The sequence below is a fragment of the Antechinus flavipes genome, chromosome 4 (assembly GCF_016432865.1).
Source record: "Antechinus flavipes isolate AdamAnt ecotype Samford, QLD, Australia chromosome 4, AdamAnt_v2, whole genome shotgun sequence".
Taxonomy (NCBI): domain Eukaryota; kingdom Metazoa; phylum Chordata; class Mammalia; order Dasyuromorphia; family Dasyuridae; genus Antechinus; species Antechinus flavipes.
The window spans coordinates 116,798,794-116,821,318 of NC_067401.1; the positions used below are offsets into that span (position 1 = coordinate 116,798,794).

Consider the following 22,525-nt stretch of genomic DNA (forward strand, 5'->3'; position numbering starts at 1 on the left):
ACTAGAATAGGAAAAAAAATAAAATAAACTAATAGACAGTATCTGTCTAGAGATACTGTCTATCTATAGACAAACAGCTACCCGCTGTCACAATCCAGAGGGTTGTGGTAGCAGAATCAAAGGAGAGAAAGGAGGTGTATTTGAGATATGTTGCAAAAATGAAATTTATATCATAAAAGGGTGGAGGATGACTTCTAAATTGCAAGCCTCAAGGACTAGGAGGATGGTATTGCCTTCCATAATAATAGGGAAGGTAGGAATGGGGATAGCTTAAAGGAAAGGTAGGAAGTTCTGTTTTGGACATGTTAAGTTTAAGGGGTCTGCTGGACATCAAGTTTGAGATGTCTTAAAGGCAACTGGAGATACAAATTCTTATATAAAATGATCTGGAACATGAAATACTAATCTCAAGGTAGCACTGCAAAATAACCTGAAATGCTACCTTGTAAAATAAAAATTAACTTCCTACAAGTCCTGTATATGTGTTTTCCTCTCCTTACTATCAGAGATTTCTAAATGAAAATCTTAAGCTAAAGAACATCAGACTATACATTTAGTTTACACAACAGAACAATTCTGAAGTATGTGGGGTATTTGGAGGTATCACAGTTCCTGCTCTTGAGGCATTTTAATGGACAAGAACTATTATTAAGAAGTTTACTTCACAACTAATCATTTTATTGCCTAATTACAAATGATTGATTAGTTTTCTTTATCTTTGAAACGCCTTAAAGAAAAAAGAAAAAAAAAAGTTAAGTAAGCAAGCCATCCAAGAATAAGCAAGGTTAAATTTTCCAAATAATTTTTCATGCATCATGGAAAGCATTCCAAGTGAAATTCCAAAAGTGACCCTTTGAAATGAAAATACATGTGGTCCATATTATCATTACAAGCATTAGTTACAGTATTACATAAAACCAAAACATTTTAATTGACATCAAAAGCCAAATAAAAATTTCCCCCAACAACAAAAAAGCAAAGATCTTTCGAGAAATATATTTTGTCCAAAAGGAGAAACAGGGAGAATGATTTGTTTGCAAAATTAAATTACTATAGACACATATATGGATCTATCTATCTAGAGGTATGTCTTAGAAACCAACACAACAGCATGCATTTTGTATAAGAATTTTTTTGGGCTAATTGATATTAACTTGTCCAATGTCTACTAAACAGATAGTATCATGTTGAGTTTTTTCAATAATGTGAATAATTAAGACCTTTATGGGGATAGGGGAAGCTATTTGAACTCATTAATGTTAAGCCTCACTATATGTTACTCCCTTCTCACACATTTTCTTCCCCTTTCTTCTCTCATCCTCTATTGTGGACCCAGGTATCCTAGAACCCATTCATATAATTTAAGTCCCACCTAGCATCAGAGGCAGCACTTTCTCCCCATACTTTTGTACCTCATCTCTTCCCAAAGCCAGAACCACCCAGAATCCGTCTAGGTGGCTTTACTACTTGCACAGCATAGGTGATATGGCTGTCATTAATTCTATTCCTTCCGATATGATGAAGGAGTGATAAACTTTACTACCTGTCAGATAAAGACCTTCTAAGATCCTCTACCTTTTACCATTTACCCTGCCTGTGCACTTTGCAGAGTCCCACTATTGTCATCTGTATTATTGACATACAAAAGATATTAATAAAAATGTTTTTAAAAATAAAAATGCAGCATAAAACAAAAAAATTTTTTAAAGGAAATGTTAACTTATACCACTTTAAAAAAACCAGTTTTCTTACTTTATAAGGCTATAGCACACAGCTCGAAGGGGTTCATGATTTTTCTTCCTTATATTATTGCTGACCATGATATCTAATTCATCTCGGGCAAACCTAAGTTGGACTTCTGTAACACTGTAACTGGCTGACTCACGTGCGCATTCTTCAATATTATGGGCTTCATCTAAAATGATGATCTGCTCTTTCAGATTGATATCCATCTACAACAGAAAACAATTTTCCTGTAAAACATTATGAAATTGACTCTTTAATTTAATCAGCAGTCAGAGGACTGTTTTTGCTTCACCCAGCTTTTAGTCAACAGAAGCATGCACAATTGTGTAAAAAATTGATTTTCCTAGGGTTTATATAACTTCTGCATTATTGAAGCCAACTAACTTTTCTTTATTGAATTTTTCATACATAACATTATCACAATATTTACATCAGCACAATAACTATCATCTAGAGGCCTCAAAACCTTTTGCAAATATATGAAACCACCAACTACCTATGAAGAACTTCTTGTGTAGAAGATACCATATTAGAAGCTGAGAGGAATATAAAATCTTCTAAGCTCCTTGAGATCAGGGACCCCTATTTCTTTTAAGAAGCTTACCATTATTTGGGGGCACAATTATGGCATAAATTGAATAAAAACAAAACAAAACGTGAAATGTAAAATAGCCAAACAAGACAAAATGCTGGACAACAATCACAAGACAACACATAATCAACTGTCAAATGAGAGGCAGAGACCATAAATGTGTTCAGAGGAAAGTAAGAGCCTTGTAGCCAGGAGGAGTTGGGGAAAGCTTTCAGGAGGAGGTATTTTAACTCATCCTCAAAAAAAGAGAGGCTAAGAGGAAGAGAGAAGAGAAAAAAGAAGCAGAAGATGTCTTAAGCAAAGCAAAGGGAAAATAAAGAACAAGGCATGATTAAAGATTTGTCAAAATAGACGAACAAAATCAGGCAGAAAGATCAGGCAGGAAAGGTGTGTTGTAATCAAACTAAAGAGGGCCTAAAATGCCAAGCTAAGGAAACTATTTTATACAAAGTAGGCAAAACAGAAAAAGTTTTCAATAGGAAGTTACATAAAAAGGGTTGAAAACTGAGTACTACAAGAGATAAATGTATACTATCTACATTTTAAAACTGAGGGAACAGCAAAACTGATAACAAAAGAATTTGCACACATCAAAAAAGTCAGTAGCAGCAACAAGAATGTTAAATTTCTCATGCTCCATCATGCTATAACCATTACCTATATCACTTGATAAGGAGAACTAGATGGCATAAATACATATGATAAAAACATTTCTCAAAAGCTCACAAAGTATATCAGCATATATCACACTGAGTGGCTTTATAAATTGTTTCATTTTTATTGTATACTAGTTATATTCTCATTGCAGACACTGGATTCATAAGATTCCTTATCCCTTTAATTTAAAATATCTTTACATTTAAATAAGTAGTTTTTATTAATTTCAGGAATTAGTTACTTCTAATTAGTAACTACTGGTAATCCTAATGTGCTCATCTATTTACCCAAATTAAACATTGAACAGAACAATGGACAGGCTGAAATTAAATAAAAAACACAAGATATTTCTTAGATCACTTAAATCCCTGTTAATAAAGAAATGGTTTTTAAATCATTACATTTATACTTACACTTTCCCTTATTTGTGAATCTAGGAGATAGTTGTAGGGACAGAACACTATGTCAGCATCTTGCATTAATTCTCTAGCTGCATAATATGGACAGGCCTTTAGCTTTTTTCCCAGGCCCACAAGATCTTCTATATCCCAGGCCCTGTGCATCCCTAGTAAAGTCTGTAGAACATGTTGTTCACTAATTTTATGGACACCGTGATTGAAATAACAGGATTTACCCTAAAAATAAATACATATCATTGAAAAATTAGCCAATATTGTAGTAGCAATAAAAAAGCAAACAAAAAAGCGTCCCCCAAACCCAAAACTTATTATTCCTCCCCCAGGCATAGGAATATATATTATCAAATCACATAGAAATTAACAACAACAATTTTTTAATAAGGGACTTGTTTTTGATCTCTCAAATTACCTAAGAGCCTAAGACCTAGGAATCTATAATTAAAACACATTTTTTCCAGATCTACAATTTCATTTTTCTGAGAAACTGCTACTATAACAATTCTCTCTACAATTGATCAAAAACTTAACCCCAACTCACATCTTAGAGAACTACCTAGGCCATTGAGATGTTAAGAGATTGATTTGTTATAGCCACAAACCTAATATGTGTCAGAGACAAGACTTGAATCCCATCTTCCTACCTCAAGAACTGCTCTTTGTCTATAACATCATATTGCCTCTCTTCCCACATACTTTTCATAATTCTTAATAATGATTGGTCAAAAGCAGCTAAATTTGCCTTTGTCCACATATATTCTCTATTCAAAGGCAAGATCACATCTTTTATGTTCTTTGCTATTCACCCAAAGGCACCTACTAGATGGGGAAAAAAAAGTCATACTCTATTTCCTCATTCAGGTGTGGAGGGGACCCTGTATCTTTAAGACATATGGCAGTAGAATATGAGCTCTGTCAGATCTTATCTGGTTGGAAAGGATTCAAATATAGTACTAGAAACAGATTGTGTGTTTTATAAGGTCCAGTAGAATTACATAAAAAGATCATCATGGCCAACAAATTGGACATTATGTCAGGGATTTTTCTGACCAAGGCAACCTAGAAATATAAAACCATAAAATGGCCCTCACTTCTTTGTGGCCCCTTTTGTGATAGCAGTAGCAGAAGAGTGGGAAGAGTGAAAAGATTCTAAGAAGAGTTGTTATACTATCCCAAAAGTGTAAAAACTCTGGGTAGTCTAAATATGAGTAAATCATTATTGGTATTCTCACTACAAATGAAGATAGAAGACAAAAAGAAGTTGCAGTGAAAGGGAAAGCTGGCTCTTCTTGGAGAAGTAAATTAGAGAATTTATGGAATTGGATTTACTGTATATCCATAGAAGATAAGAAACATTATTTCATGGAACACTTGATCATCTTATATTGTAGTACTCATGAAGAGCATTTAGAAAATGACCATCATAGAAATAACTGTTCCTTACACATCTATTGCGAAGGTTGAAGAAACAGAGAAACTTTACAAAAAACTCAATAATATCCTCTAAATTAAGTCATGTGTACTTGAATTCAGCAATGAAAGGAGAGGGACAATATAGAGCTTAACATAGAAAATAAAAAAAGCCAAAAGTTTGCAATCTGGACAGAAACTTCATGCTTTATTCATGCTTTGTGAACTTTCTTCAACAAAAAGAATTAGGCAAAGAGTATTACTTAAAAAATGAAAATGGCAACATCTTAATACACAAGAAACAAATGGTGCCCAATAGGGGAGCACAACAGAGGAACTATGAATCAGTTCTCTGTGTACAATCAGACCACCAATTTAATAATTATCAAAATAAATGCCAAACTAAAATGCAAATGAGAAGATATGGTGTTCAATTGAAACAATTTCTATCTAACCCACTTAAAAAAGCTATTACCAATGAAAATGAAAAATGGATAAAAGAATAAACATAGAAGCTGTTAACATTTCCTAAGGAAGTTTAACCAATACAAGTCAATCTCCACATAAAGAAGACCAAAATAGCTTTTCAAGTATTTTGGTCATTTGATAATCTTTCAAGAAGAAATATAGCAGTGATGGGCAACAATAGTTTAGAATATAAACTTGTTTGTAAAATCTAACAGAGGAAAAAGTAGAAGATTATGAGAAGTGCAAGGAAGCAAACAGTAGAAGCAAATTCACAGAAAGTTTATGGTGAAATCAAATGCAGCCAAATCACACAGAGATAATGAAAGGACAAAAATAGAAGACAAGGAACTGATGAGAAATGCAAAAAACTTGTCAAGATTGTTATAACAAATACTTACTGACAATGACAGAAGGACTACCACATTAGGAAACAGAAAGGATATTAAAAAAAAAAAAAGAAGAAGAAGAAGAAGAAGAGATTAGCTAAATACTGACGAGGTCTGTGATGGAGACAACAACACTGAGAGTGTTTGGGAACCTAAAACAAGAAGCTTGGTAAAAAGTATGGATATTAATGCTACTTTTTTAAAAAGAGAAGAAAAAAAGAAACAAAAGAACCAGCAATAACTACCAACCCATAGGACTACATTTTCCATTTTTAAAAATCTTTATGAATAAATAAGAGAGCATATATTAAGGGCCTACTATGTGCACTGTGCTAAACATTGGGTTACAAATTAAAAAAAAAAAAAAAAAAAACAACTTAGAAGTCCTTATCTTCCAGGAACTTACTTTTAAAAGGAGACAATAAATATAAGAGAAGATGGCCAAGGGGTACTTTGGTCAACAGAGTCACAGAGATGAGTAGAAGAACCTCAAAGCAGTCAATCAAATGTTCTTCTCAAAAGCAACAGGGCTATTGATTTGGTTACTGTGCCCACAGCAAGTTAGGTCTATGTGTGAGGCGGCCATGTATGAGGTGGCAATGTGCCCATGTGGATGGATTGCAGAATGAAATTTGAAAATGAAATTGAAGTACAGTCAAAGGGCTGGCTAGATATAGTCTGTTTATACTCATTCAATCCATAATCAACACAATTAGATACAAAATTAAATGGATTAACTTTCCCAGGGACTGAGGCATGTATTTTTAAGGTACTGTGTTATAAAGGAGTCAGTCCATATAGGAATAAGGTAGCAATGGTAGAGCAGATGGTAACATGGATGGATAAATGAATTAAGTAGGATGAAAATTAGTTAACACGTATATTGTGAGTATCCCTTAGTAAAAAGGGAACATATAGGAATATATGAATAAGTTGCCACATAGCACAACAGAGAATAGTATAGGAGACATGAAATAAAGGATATCATCCAAGAAATCTAAGATTGAAAAAGGGATGGGCCAATTATGTAGCAAAAGGGATGAGAAAAAAAGATAGATTGGTCATATGCCCTCTTCAAAAGATATAAAAGAAGGCCCCAAACACTTTGGATGGGTGTCAGGTGATGTATCTGCAGTAAACATATTCAAGGATTTTAAGAATGAGAAGACATACAAAGACTATACATATATGTCACAAGATTCCTTCCTTTCTGCTCTCCCTCCCCAGGAATGGGGCTAAAAAAAAAAAATAAATGTTTACTAGTTGAATTTAAAGTTTTTTAATTTTAAAAAATATAGAAAAAAACAAAGAATGAAAAAAGCACCAGTGTAAAGAATGTCTACCATGATAAGATTATAGATCTATAATTTGCTTAGAAGAATTGCATATTTTTAACCTATATTGGACTGCTTGTTGTCTAGGGGAGAGGTGTGAAAGAAGGAGAAAAACTTGCAAAACAAGATTTTACAAAGGTGAATTTTAAAAACTATTTTTGCATGTACTTGGAAAAATAAAATACTATTTAAAAAGATTATACATCCATGAACTATGAATTAATCAATTAACTTTACCCATATCACTGAGATAGCTAGATAATACAAGACAAAAGAGCAGAGGGCCTGGAGTGAGAGAAATCTGAATTCAAACACAAGATACTTCCTAGCTGTAGTACTCTGGGCAAGTAACTTCGATTTGTTTCAGTTTTTTCAATTACCAAAAAATGGGGAAAATGATAGCACCTTCATCTCAGGTTTGTTTGTTAGAATTAAATGAGATGTTTGTAAAGGGCTTAGCAGAGTGCATGGCACAAAGACGATGCTACATATTTTGCTATTAGTATTATTACCATTTTTCTTCATATTAGAAGGGACTGCTAAGCAGGGAATTGCCATTAGTGTCTTGAACAACACTGAAAATAATAAAAAGTGGTCTGAAATATTTTCTACAGAGAGGACATAAGTGGTTTACCTATTATCATCACTATGCCAGATATGTATATCTCATTATTTACAACCAAAGGAAAGATCTATTCAAAGTACATGAACTACACATACACACACACACACACACACACACACACACACTCACATATAAAATGTAAAGAATAGAGTATGAATAATTCATCCAAAGATGCCCTGATTCTACCTGTTCAGTCTACATTCCAGGAAAAAAATGCCTGAATACAAAGAATTACAGAATCTTCTTTGTTCGATTCATTTTCTACAAAATGTTCATTCCTCTATACCCATGCTCTTTTTCCTACTATGTCAGCTTCCACCTACAAAAATATTTTTTTCTTTTTGGTTCCCCTCTTCTATCATCCTTTATAACTTTTCCTTCTTATATAAGAATGAATGGTTAGACTAGTTCCTACCACAGCAATGGAAAATATGAGTTTTTACTCTTCCCTGTATATACGAAAAGATAGCAAAAGCGATCACAGAACTGATAGGTACCCCTAATTTAGTAGCCCATTCCCGTGCTGTAGTGGTAAGCAAAGAAGGAGGAATGTAAGATTACTACACATCAGACACTGTGCTAAGCATTTTAAATATATCAGCTCAATCCTCATAACAACTCTGGAAAGTAGGTGCTAGTAGTATCTCCAATTTACAATTGAAGAAACTGAGGCAAACAGAGTGTAAGTAACCTATCTGGGTCATGTAGCTAATAAGTTTCTCAGGCTACATTTGAACTCAGATCTTTCTGATTCCAGATCTGGTGCTCTATTGTACCATGTAATCCTTAAATTAAAAGAATTTAACTAAGACTCAGGATACCTGAGTTCTGTCACTACATAGCTGGGCAATTTTGGACAAATCATTTTCTCTCTCTAGAGCTACTTCCCACTGTAAGCTGAGCAAGTCCAACTGGATGATCTCCAGGGTCCCTTCCTAGCATTGACAACCTATATGGTTGTTGTGCAATTAAAAAAAAAAAAGTCAGACGTGAAAGATTTGTCATGCAAAGTGCACTTGACAAAGTAACATTCATCTAATCTGCCTTTTAACCATCTTCATAGTCTCTTCTCCACTGGTCTTGAAAGCTAATTCATGGACAAGATGTGTACCAGGAAAGTTGCACACACCAGGTGAATATCTAATACATGGGAAGTTCTAGGGTTGGAAAGCCAGCCTCTAAGACTCTATACTTTGAGGACTCTCAGCTCTCAAAGTAGCACAATGAGAAATCTCACTTTGATTGGCAAAGGGTAGCCACGCCTATACTCCTATACATTTAATTTGTTAGTGTTTATACACCTGGATCTAATTAAATTTGTTTTCTTAAACTAAACAAAGGCTAATTTCATATAGCCAATTGACTTCTTTTTCCTGAAAAGTACTTCAGCAAAGGAAACAGTGAACAAAAACACATGTCCTCTCTGATCAAGCCAAAAATCAGAAAGTTTACACTTTGAGGGCATTTAGACCAACACCCACGCTAAGACTGATAGCAAAAGCAGAAAAGCTCATCCATTTTAAGTGTAACACAATCCAAAGGCTGTCACTGAAGTGTTATCACACTTCCAGCTCTTTTTATTCAAACTGTCAGATATCTATTTATCTTCCCACTTTGGTGAAACAAGTTCAGTAAATACAGACACCTACAGTGACAGTGTAATTGGTCCTCATTACAATACCAAATTACCCTAAAGGTCCAGGAGCAAGAAAAGTTCAGTGTTCACACCCACCAGGTTAGGTTGGCAGGTACAGTGAAAGACAATTAACTACTAGACAAAAATAACTTGAAAATTGTAAATGCATGAAATAAATTTAAATTATATGATAGTAGGTGACAAAATAATGCTGACATTTACCAGTGTCCATAATAATGACAAGGTGTCTCCAACTACTTGTATTTTTGTTATAGAAATACTATCACTAATTGAAAATAAATGATATGAAATATTAGCAAAATCCCAAATATTGCCTCTAATTACTTATTTTATAGGTGATTTCCATTATTTACTACAATTATTGAATATTCATCACAAATAAGAACAAAATCAATCATCCATGACTAAGTCTGTTGAGTTCTAACTTTTGAGGGAAAGCTGATTAAAAAGTCTTAAACAATGCATATATTCCCAAATTTTTAAAGTTTAATTGATGGGACATGATTGAAGACAAAGTTAGTAACTTGATAACATTTCCATAAATGAAAGCAAAGCAATAATGATAACATGATGCTTTTTTCAAGTTTTATTATATAGCATTTTCACTGTCTCTTTTTCTGTCATTATTTGCTTGCATTTTTGCTTTCCTTCTCAGGTTTTTTTTTCCCCTAGCTCTGATTTTTCTTGTGCAGCAAGATAATTGTATAAATATGTATATACATATTGGATTTAACATATATTTTAACATATTTAACATGTATTGGACTACCTGCCATCTGAGAGAAGGGGTGGGGGGGAAAGAGGGGAAAATTTGGAACAGGTTTTGCAAGGGTCAATATTGAAAAACATGCATATGTTTTGTAAATAAAAAGCTATAATTAAAAAAAAACTTTTGTTGTAAAAAAATTTTTTTAAACATTTTAGGAATTTTGCAGATCAATATCTAGAATTTATTGGGGAAGTCTAAAATAGAATTTCTGGTCTGAATAATTAGGTGAGTTCTGTCTCTACTTGGTCATTTTTGTATTTCTTTCTTTGTATAACATACAAATATATATTTTTTCAAAAAATATCTGGTGAGGAATTTCCTCAAAAGAAATGTCAGAATAGAAAATTTCAAAGTTCCTTATATGTAAGAAAGAATTTAAGACAAATTAACAGCCAGTCAGTTTCCACAATATATTGAAAAAAAGTCTTAAGACTCTCATTCATGTTTCTTCTATTCATCCACTGTGTTTTTGAATAAATAACTATTTAGAACTTATTCCATATTCTCAAAATTTTTTAATTCACTTAAGATTATTTTGAAGATTAAGTAGATTCACTTATTTATCGCTATCTAACAAATAACAATACTAAAAAAGAAAAGTAGGGTACTCAAGTCATACAGAAAAAAAATGTAATAGATGAAATTAAACTTTAGAGACCTTTATCCAAAGGCTTCTGGGTATGACCAACATTACCTTGATTTGATTAAAAGTTTAGGTGAAAGATAACATTACTTCCATAAGATATTACACATTCTGCATATGTTACCAATGCTCTTTCATCCAAGGTACCTCTCTAACTGATTGCTGGATATAATTCCAGATGTAAAATATTAAGCAATGTAGCTAACTCGTAACTGTACTAGAATATAGATTCCCAAATGAATTTACAACCAAGTTATAAAATCTCATATAAATTAGTAAGATTTTCTTTTATAATACACCCAAGCCGAATATAGGTTTTTCTAAATTTTTCAAGAAAATCTCAATACCTCTCATAATTTTTTAAAAAGTATTTCATCCATTTATACTAAAAAAAAGTTTTCAGAGACAAAGTAATAAACTCAATTTTAAAACAAATACTTATAGCAACATTTTCCATTCAACTAAAATGATTATTTTACACTTGGTAGAAATAAAGATAAAATCTAACTAATCAAAATATTTTTTTTCATTTTCAAGATAAACTAATTGAATGTACTTGGATCAATACCATTTAAAAGCATAAGATTTGGTAACTTCTAATAACCTGAGAACTGAAAACATTTATATGAGAGCAGAAAGAATTAGAACTTTTTCAAATGAACATATGGCTTAGAAATCAAACTAAAATATTAGCTTTAGTCCTAAGTCTTACAATTTTAATGTACTGTGATAAAAATGAAGATTTACTGATAATAAATCTTTTTTTATGAATTAGTCCTTGCAGATACTCACTTTGTTCATGAGGATTTAATAAGTTATTAAGGTTGACTTATTATCCTAAATATAAATGTACACATCTTGAAAATTTCATGCCTTATTCTTTCCTAAAAATTCAAAACTGGGTTACTCACATTTTTTCCATCCATCAGCTCCATACATTTTTCATTCCTGTTGAAATTACCGATTACTTCAGGATGGACACAAGTATGATCCCTGCTAGAAAGAATAGTCATTCGGACCCCAGAATATGCTGTCCTCCGCAGTTCTCTAGTAATCTGAGCTATCTGTTTATGTGTACGAGTCCCAAAAAATATTTTAGGTGTCTTGTATATTCCCCCATGTTCTTTCTTTGTTATATTATCATCTTGACTTTTCTCATTTTTAGTGGAACAGGAACAGCGAGTACAAGGACCAGGAATCTGTAACAACAAAAAAAGTTTGTAATATTACTCTCTATAATGCCCTCATAAAATCTATTACAAAATGATCAAGAAATGAATCACAACTGTCAAGTAAAAACAAGTTTTTAAAAAGATCTAAATTTCCTTCCAAAATGAATAAAACATAAAAAAGAACATGTGAGCATAAGTCCATATTACAAGTAAAATATAAACTACACTTAAGATTGGTCCTTTGCCAATCTAAAAAGAACTTCCAACAAATTTTATATAATTATACTGAACCTTAGACACAAAATTATATTTTGACTTTAACAGTCAAGGTGTAATCATTCATATCTTTCCCATTAAAAATACATTAAGAAAAAAGGTATTAATCCTAGCATTGGCTTAATTCAAGTGAATTCTTTGCTACGATCATTTTACTATTTTATGTTTATAATATGGCTCAATAGAAAAGATTCTAACCAAGCCAGAGCTAAGACAAATATGCTATAATTTTCCAGTAAAACAAAAACAAAGTTTTCTTTATACAATTTACAAAAGAAGAACTTAATGTCATTTTGCCACAAAGACATCAAAATGGACAACTTTAGCTTTTGGGAAAAAAGACAAACCTAGAAAATACTGTAAGATTCATTCTAGCAAAAATAGAAAGGTTAATAAAATAGTATTAATTTTGACAAGGAATAAAGATTGTTTATTTGATGCTAATATAGCTGAAATTTAATTACTCTTCATGGAAATTCTTTCCCATTATCATACAGAATAGCTTTTTTAAAAAATTCCTAAACATATCAAATTATTGTTCTGAAGAGGTTTTTATCTTTTTCAGATGAAAATTCTATCCACTGAAACAGTCTACCGCAGTCTAGCCTGTTTCTTCATAATCTCACCAAAAGGCAACATTAGCTACATAGTTTAATATTCATCTTACTTCTTACCAAGTATTTCATGGTTCATAATTATAAGGAACTGAATCCTGGAAAAGAAAAAAATTCCAACACTGCATTACAGAACCCAACTGGCTTTTCCCACTTCTTGGTCCTTAAGCATAGTTCCCTTTCCTCCCTCAGCCTCTGAGACAAAAGTAGCAGACTACAGATTCATGTGAGAGAAATAAAGTGAAAAGGTATAAAGTCTGTGAAAAGCCTGATTGTAGGATTTTTCACTGGAGTGAAAAAGCTAAACAGCACATGAATCTAAGAGAGTTCATATTGGAAGGTTTTAGTTTAATAGGACAGAGAGCAATATGCTATATTTGACAGTTCAAAGATTTTTTTAATTGTAATCAGTAAGATTATCCTTCATAAACAAATGCTAAGTCATGGCATGTGTTACACCACAATATGGGAGATCAAGCTGTCTTTTAGCCTCTACTCTGTGGAAAAGCAAGTTCAAATTACTCCCGATCCCACTCAACCTTGTCCGCCATTAAATATGACAATACATGATAGAATGGATGTAAATGTGACCCTTCTAGATCTGTCACTCACTGGGATAAAAGGTTCACTGATGTGCCAAATAAACAGTCCCGTCAAAGCAGATAAAGTTTCAGCCATGCTGGAATTGTTACACTCTCCTATCAGGTTGCCAGTAACAGCAGATTTCATTACAGTGTGCTGCCACATTAAATAGCTAGTTCCAAATATCCTGCCTTCTATATTGAATAATTACTTATTCACTGAAAGGATAAAAAGAGAAGTTATGAATGGGGCTCTTGTCAGCAGTGAGGCAGGAAACAGCTGACATGTGGTGTATGTTACATATGTGGCAATATCCGACTCAGTTTATGGTCACACAGAAAACTGGAATGCAAATTATATCATGATATTTCTGACCAAATTCTTTTTTTCTCTTTGAAATGATCACACTAATTAACATATTAAAAGAATTAATGTAACTTTAAGCAACAGAATCAGTTTACTTTTTCATACATCAGACTTTTAAATCTATACTCAATCTTTTCATTTAATTCAGCTTTCCCCTGTTAATACTATAGCAAAATTCATCCTTCATGGGAGAAGAGAGGTAGGCCCCAATGTTTCATTAAATGCAAAGAGTAAATAAAAACACAAAGGTAATCTAGAACAGTGTGCTTTCCCAGGGTATAGAAATATTAGCTATTGGATATAATTCTTTCAACAGCTAAACTTAAGTAATAACTTTTTTTGCCACATGTTTTACATTTCAAACTTTTATTTCAATTTTATTATTTTTTTTAAAGTAAATCTTATCACTCACAGTAGTGAGTTTATACTTTGGGGGTTGGTCAAATAAATGTTTAGCAGCTACAAGCTTCAAAGGATTCAAAGTTTAGAACTAACTTCAAAAAACCTACCCTCACTACAGTACTTTTTAATTTTGAAACTTTTAAGCATGCAATATTTTGTCGTTTCTTTTTGGTAAACATATACTGCATCATGGAGGAGATTATAAAGAGATTAACATGTTAGTCTAACATGCTAGAACAATAGAGAAATTCCTTAGTAATAGTACAGTGAATGAAAAGTGGAAACAGAAAGTAGGAAGATTTCTTCACTTATTATCAAAGAACAATTTCTTTCTTAAGACATATGTTCCTACTAACAGTTAAACTCCAGTTAAATTCTTTGATGCACAGTACCACAACACCAATAGAGCTACAAATTGATCCAACCATTCTAGAAAACAATCTAGAACTGCGAGAAAAAAAATTGATTCAATATGCTCCTTGACACAGATATCCCTACTATGACATATATCTCAAGGAGGTCAAAGACAAAAAGAAAGATATAAAATTTATTAAGTTATTCCTAGTAACATCTTTTGTGATAATAATGAAATGGAAATAAAGTGGGTATCCATTATTAAGGAATGACTAAACAAACAGTGACGTATGAATGTAATGCAATAGTACATGCATTGTAAAAAATGAATATAAGAAATTTTTTTAAAAATTATGTAAGGATATTTATGAGTTGAAGTGTTATAAACACAAGGGTAAAATACACAATGATTACAATAAAATGATAAGAATAATAAAATGAAATATATGAATGTTATGCAATAACAACTAATTCCGTACCCAAAAAAGGTAGGGGAGGGGAGGTTCTGGGTATGTGACATTGCATATGTATCAGATATGATCAATGTCTCTGATGATATTGTTTAACCTATTTTTCCCCTTTGATACATGGGAAAACTAACTTGGATTAGGAAGGGGTGGGGGAGGAGGGGGAGGGAGGAGAGAAATAATAGCGTAGATCCAGAATTGTTATATAAAAGAAAAATGTATAAATGAAAATGTTTAAACAAATAAACATATAAGAGATACAGTCATGTATATTTAGGAAGTACTTTATAGTATTATATATCATAGCGGTACAAAATTAGGCCACTAGCTACAATGCGATTAAAAAAAAAAAAAGTTATTCATACATATGCATATACCTATAAGAATGTACATGCATGCATGCATATATTATATATATGTATATATATGTGTATATATATACATATATATATGTATAGATAGGTAGGAATACATGTACTATATTAAATGATATATTGTATGTGTGTGCATATATACATTTCCTTTTTCATGTATGTATATACAAGCACACACATATAGACATAAATATGTATATATACTTTAAAATATTATATAAAATTGGTGTTTAAATACATATTTACTGCTTGTCTTATATCTATTGAATCAAAATAATATGTATCATCACAGTTCTATCATTTTTGTTGCCACTTTCTTGCCAAGAGTGAATTCAGTTTTTGCATATGCAAGACTTGAAGGGAAAATGTGGCTTATATTTGAACTAACGTGGAAATTATCAACATGAAATGGAAAATGGAAAGAAATTAATGTCTCAAGTAAGGTAGCAGAAAATGTTATTCTCAATTGCAAAGAACACTATAAAAGTCAGTGACTTTCAAAGTTACAGAAAAGTAGGTAAAGGTCTTGGTGAAAAATATTATGTCTCCCAGTACATTCAAGAGAGTAAGACCTCTATATAGGTCTATATAGCTCTCTGTATAGACTCCCTCTGGTTCAGGAGTCTTACACCAATAAGCACTTACAAATTTAATAATGCTAACTATTAACTTATCATTTTTCTTAGCCATTAGCAGAGATGTAAATTGACAAGTAAGCTTGTTGGTCTGTTCTGAGGGGATAAAATTGTCAATCAGCCTTCTTCTGATAAACATACTGTTACCATATGAGTCGGCTAAAGATATTGAAATTATTCATTCACAGCCAATTTAGCTCCAGGTCAAGTCAGATAAACACAAAGGCTTCCTAATAACTTGCAATCTCCAGAAGTTGCATGTGGCTGTGCTGGGTGGCAGAATCTGACTTTAGGAGACTGCTTTTTTTCCTCACAACCAAGGAATTTCTAGAACCTTTTAATTTTAAGCAAAGGCAAGGAAACTCAACCTGATCTTTTAAGTGAGTCAGAAAAAGAAGTGCCTAAAGGGTATGACTGTTGAGTTGATCTAACCAATAATTTAAAATCACGGTTCCCTCAGCAGCCAAAATTCATCTTGGAATTTTAGCTGCCAGAAACATTCATACACAATTTCCTCCACTTAAATGATCATTTTGATCTCTTACCTCCACAGCATAATGGTATAATGGAAGAGCATTTTACTTGGAACAAAAATAAACTTGTTGAATCTTTCCCTATCTATATGAATCTGGGCATGTCGATTTCTCTAAACTCTACTTTTCTAGTTCATAAAATGGAGAAAATATTAGGTGTACTTCCTCTTTCACAGGTTTATCAGATGAGTATTAAATGTTTTATAAACCTTAAAACCCTATGTAATATAGAACTATGTTTTACATGACTTCATATGTGTATTGAGTGTAACAGGGGGAGGGAGTATATAATGTCCAGGCTAGCTTCCGGAAGGACCTCTGGACAAGCCTTGGTCTTAGCAGGAGAGTCACCATGAGGATGATCAGGGATGGAGTCTGGAGTCTGAGCTCAAGCACATACACACTCTCTCCTGTCTCCAGTCTTCTCAGCCCTTAAATACCTTAGTACAATTGCATCACTACAGCACACTGAGCATGTGCCAACTGTACAACCAGTACATCACTATATCACACTAAGTAATAAGTATATATGAACTAGAGAATCATTATCTCATCAATCACACTGAGTAAACACCCTGTTGTAAGTATATTTCAAGTATACTTTTCCAGAGTTCCAGCTCTCTACAGGAGTGGAGTCAAAAATCTAGAACTGAAAATAAAAATAAAATTAAAAACCTATGCAAGTGTATATTATTATTACTACTACTACCACTACATCATCACCACACTGATGATGATTGTGACAACAATGACCATTACTTGATATATGGGAGAAGATAAAAAAGATCACAATGATTCTGTTTTTCAAAAAAAGCCCACTTCTTTGTTTCTTGTCCTATTCCTTTTACATAACTATGATTAGAAGGAAGTTTAAACAGGCTACAGATAAATATCCACAAATTTATGCTCCTTAAATATAATCATTCTGTTTAAGTACAATGAAGTATTTTTGGAAAATGAATGATAAAGAAAAAACAATTATAAATCATTTTCACTAACCAGGGAGAAAGAAGTCATGTTATTAAACTTGAATAGATCTTTGAAAGGAATGACATATCAACTGGGCAAAGATGGAACAAATTAAGATATATTAATGTAATAGAGTATTACTATGCTGCAAGAAATGACAAAACAATTTCAGAGAGACTTGGAAAGACTCATATGAACTGATAAAGAATGAAGAAAGTAGAACTATGAAAACAATTTATACAACAACATTATAAATACAAACAAATTTGAAATACTTAAGAACTCTCATCAATGAAATGGAAAGCTACAATTCCAGAGGACCAAAGAGAAGGCGTATTATACTTAGAGAAATACTGTACTTAAAATGGAAAAGGAGACAGATATTTCTGGAAATAGTTAATGTAAGATTTTATTTTCCTGGTCTATGCATATTTGTTATGTAGTTTTGGGTTTTTTTCCTTCCTTTTTTCAGTTTTAAAAGGAGTAGGAAGGCAACAGGGACTAGGTATAGGATCTCTCCCTACCAATAAAAAAAAAAAAAATGAGGAAGACAAATGGAAAAATAGAAATATCATAAAACCCAAGACTGCACAAAAAGACAGCAAAAAACTGTAGATGCTGGGAAAGTAATCGTTCCAGGAAAGGCAACAGACTCACAAATAAACAGTCTGGAAGTTTATGCTAGTACCCTAAACCAAGCCATAGCAGTACCTTCACTAAGAAAGCTTTGGGGGGGAGGGAGAGGTGTAAAAGGAAGAGAGGGGGAGAAAGATGGCAGATCATGGGCATAGCCTGACCAGGGATACTGAAATCTGCCAGCATACTAAACACACAAAGAGAAGTAGAAGCCAGTGGCAGGAATCCATGAAGTTCATTAGGGAATTATGGTCCTATCCATGCCATTCAAAAGTGTAGGAAGAATAGAAAACGGCAGAATCTGGATGTGGTGACATCCTAAATCAGAAACTAGAAATAGGGATAAAGATAAAAAGACCCAGAAGAACATGTAGAAATCAATAAATCCCAATAAATCGATAGATCCCAAGAGATAAACCCAGAAGAAGAGAGTAACTTCACAACAATCACAAGTAGAGTCATGGCGGGCAAGAGGGGGAATAAAAATGGCTTGGCCACAAAGCCTACAATTTCACCTTGAAGAAATGAAGGAAAAAAACTTCTTTCCAAAAGATTTTCTTAAAAAATATTATAGGTCAAATAATAGCTTTGAAGGAAAGAATTAAATGAAGAATAAATATCTTGGAAAAACAAGTGCTTCTTTACCAAATATTGGATTCCCTTAAAGTTAGAATGAATCAAGCAGAATTCAAGAACGATGCAGACTCTATGAAATAACAACAAAGAGCAGAGCAAAATTTTTAAAGTGAAAGGAGAGATGAAAATGCAAGGTATCAATTACCAAAATCAACTGACTTTGAAAACAGGTAAAAGAAAATTTGAGAGACATCAGATTCCCTAAAAATGATATAAAAACTCTAAGCATTCCATTTCAAGAAATCTTAAAGGAAAACATCCCAAGCTTATTAGAACTAGGAAAGCAATGAAATAACAGAATGAATCCACCAGTCATTTCCTAAGGAAATAGGAGAAGGAAAGAGAAAGACAGGAAGAGAAAAAGAGAGACAGAAAGAGGAAAGAAGGCAGGGAGAAAGGGGAAGGGGAAAAGGGAGAGAGGGGAAGGGAGAAAGGGAAGAAGGGAGGAAAGGAAGGAAAGGAAGAAGGGAGGAAAGGGAGGAAAGGAGGAAAGAAGGAAGGGAAAGAAGGAAAGGAGGGAGGGGGGAAGGAAAGAGGGAGAGAGGAAGTGAGGGAGGGAAGATTGAGTATACACACATAGGATTTTCAAGTATTCCTGAGGAAAAATCAGTAGCTGAATAAAAAATCTGGACTGCAAATATGGGAGTCAAAAAAAAAAATTAAGTATATTTGAGTAATTGGAAGAGGTTAAATGAGGATGAAGGGCTTACTTTATACTAGGGACTAAAAAACAAGTATTTTGAGAAGCAAAATTATTTCAAGGACAAAAGGATGATGAAATAAGATTAAGGGTCTAGGTTTTAGTGGTCTTAAAGGAAGTAAAAAGGGATATAACAATAATAATAAAAATCATCATTTATGTAGCACTTACTAAATGCTAGCTAGACATTATGCTAAACATTTCAAATTATTGTCTTATTTGATCCTCACAATAATCCTGAGAGAGGTAGGTACTACTATTAATCCAATTTTTCAGATCAGGAAACTGAGGCAAACAAACTACACTTACACAAAAAATTTGCTGTGTAATGTTAAACTCAACAGGAAAACAGGCAGAGGGAGGTAAAGATAAGAGAGATGCTCAAGAGAGATGGAACAGTCCCAATCTCATAAAAGGAGTTCTAAAAAGAAAAAACAAAACAAAGCAACCAGCATTCAGGTTTTGGGCAAGAGGAGAAGTGATATCAAAACATATTGCTTCACTTACAGATCACTAACATTGATCACATCCATTCTTTTATCAATTTCTTCTCTGTAAAGAGTAGGGAAAGGAAGTGGGACAAAAAGAGGAAAAAAGAATAAAAGTACGATGGAGAAAAATGCATAATTAGCTTTCATCTTTAGCAAAGATGATTTCACCTATAAAAACAGAATGAGATAACCAACTGGATTAGAAAGCAGAATCCAGTAGTATGTTTATAAGAAACACACTTGAAATAAAGTTTCACAAAGATTTAAATTAGAGAATGGAAGAATATTTATGCTTCGGATTGACTCAAAAAAGCAAGGATAACAATCTCAGAAGAAATAATTGTAAAAAGACACAAAAGAAAAAAAGGAAATTGCATTATGTTCAAAGGCACCATAGACAATGAAATAATAGCAATACTTAATATATATTCACCAAATAAAATTATGTTTAAATACTAAAAGGAAAAACTAATTGAAAATCAGGGAAATAAACAAAATTACAAATATTGAGAACCTCAATGATCCCGTTTTGGACAAAAAGATAGCTAAAAAAAAGTTAAGGACCTGAATAGAATATTTTTAGTTGGCAAAGACAGATTTCTGGTGATTATTAAATAGAAATAGAAAGTAAAAACGCTATGTGTGTCCATATTGATATCTAGATAAAGATAAATCTTAGCTATTTTATGACACCTTTACAAAAACTGACTGCTAAAGCATTAAACGTCTAAAGAAATGTGGTGAAGTAAAAATATTAAGTTTATTCTCTACTGACCACAACACAATAAAAATTACAAACAAGAAGGAACCTTTAAAGAAAGGATTAACATTTTAATAGAAAAAAATAACTTAATCCTAAAGAATGTTAGTCAAACAACAAAATATAGAAACAACAGATGTTTTCAGCCAAGAAAATGATAACAAGGAAATAAGCTGACAAAATTTTTGAGAAGCAGCCAAAACAGTCCACTGGGGAAAATATATATCTATAAATGCTTTCATTAACAAAAAAAGAGACAGGACATACGAATCAATTTGTCATGCAACTAAAAAAATTCTTTAAACTTTCAAAATAAAAAAATTCAAATAATATCAAAAAATCCTTGAAAATAAAAAAATTACGCATAAAACTAATAAATATTTTTTGAAAAACTAATCATTAGATAATTATTTAGGGGGGCAGAATCAATACTAAAAAAAATGGAAAAAGAAGACCTGACAACACATGAAGAGAAAATAAAGGAAAAATTATTAAATACTAACAAATTCTTGGGGCAGCTAGGTGGTACAGTGGATAGAGCACCAGCTCTGAAGTCAGGAGGACCTGAGTTCAAATCTGGTCTCAGACACTCAACACTTCCTAGCTGTGTGACCCTGGGCAAGTCACTTAACTCCAATTGCCTCAACCAAAAAAAATTTTTAAATACTAACAAATTCTTTCTGCAATACAAATATGGTTTCAATTCCTAAACCAGGGAAAGGCAAAACAAAAAAAGAACTTTGTTACATGACCAGGCTGACTATATATCAAGAATGCAGGATTCCTTGACTATTAAGAAAACTATAAACCTGATAGACTATAACATTATGAAAAATAATAAAAATCATATGATTATTCAATAAATACAGAAAGAGCTTTTGACAAATATATTATTCATGCCAATTAAAAAAATTTTTTTAATGAATAGGAACCCATGGACCTTCCTGAAGATGATAAAAATCTTGTTAAAAATGGGCAACTAGGTAATGCAGTGGATAGAGTTTCAGGCTTAGAGTCAAAAAGACCAGAGTTCAAATTTACCTCAGACACTTGCTTGCTGTGTGACCCTGGCTAATCATTTAACCCTGTCTGCCTCTGTTTCCTCATCTGTAAAATCATTTTGAGAAGAAAATGCCAAACCACTTCAATATCTTCACCACAAAAATCCTAAAAAGAGTCAGATATGACTAAAAACATATCAATGATAAGTAACAAAATCTATCTAAAATTAAGAATCAACATTATATATTATAAAGAAACCCTATAACCTTTCTAACAAAATCAGGAGTAAAGCACAGGTGTCTATTTTAATTAAAGGACCAAAGCCAATTAAAATATTTGACTTTCAAATATAATACTTAAGGGAAACATAAAAAGCAAAAATGAAACAAGAAAATGTAAGAAATTCTATCTTCCAAGGGAAAATCAGGAACTATATAAGCAAAACTATAAAACGCTTTCCACACAAATAAAGTCAGATCTAAAACAACTGGAAAAATATCAGGTACTTGTGGATAAGTCAAGCGAATATAATAAAGATGACAATATTCCCTAAACTAATCCATTTATTTAGTGCTATACCAATCAAACTCCCAAGAAACTATTTTACTAAACTAGAAAAAATAACAAAATTCATCTAGAAGAACAAAAGGAATAAGAATTTCAAAGGAATTAATGAAGAGAAAAGCAAATGAAGGTGGCCTAACTGTACCAGATCTAAAACTATATTACAAAGCAGTGGTCATCAAAATTATTTGGTACTGGCTAAGAAATAGAGAAGCTGATTAGTGGAATAGGTTAGTGTAATGACCGCGGATTTAAAATTAGCCGGAGTCAGGAACTCAGGTTAAGGGGA

General features: G+C 32.5%; 1 protein-coding gene across 1 annotated transcript in view; it reads right to left on the reverse strand.

The window, feature by feature from the left end:
• The window catches only part of BRIP1 (BRCA1 interacting helicase 1), a 218,165-nt gene that overhangs the window by 137,630 nt on the left and 58,010 nt on the right, over positions 1-22,525 (reverse strand). Inside the window, exons 7-9 of the mRNA XM_051994115.1 lie at positions 11,615-11,902; positions 3,409-3,630; positions 1,753-1,952 (exon numbers count right to left, since the gene is read on the reverse strand). Of these exons, the coding sequence (XP_051850075.1) occupies positions 1,753-1,952; positions 3,409-3,630; positions 11,615-11,902 (710 nt within the window). The remainder of the gene's footprint in view (positions 1-1,752; positions 1,953-3,408; positions 3,631-11,614; positions 11,903-22,525) is intronic.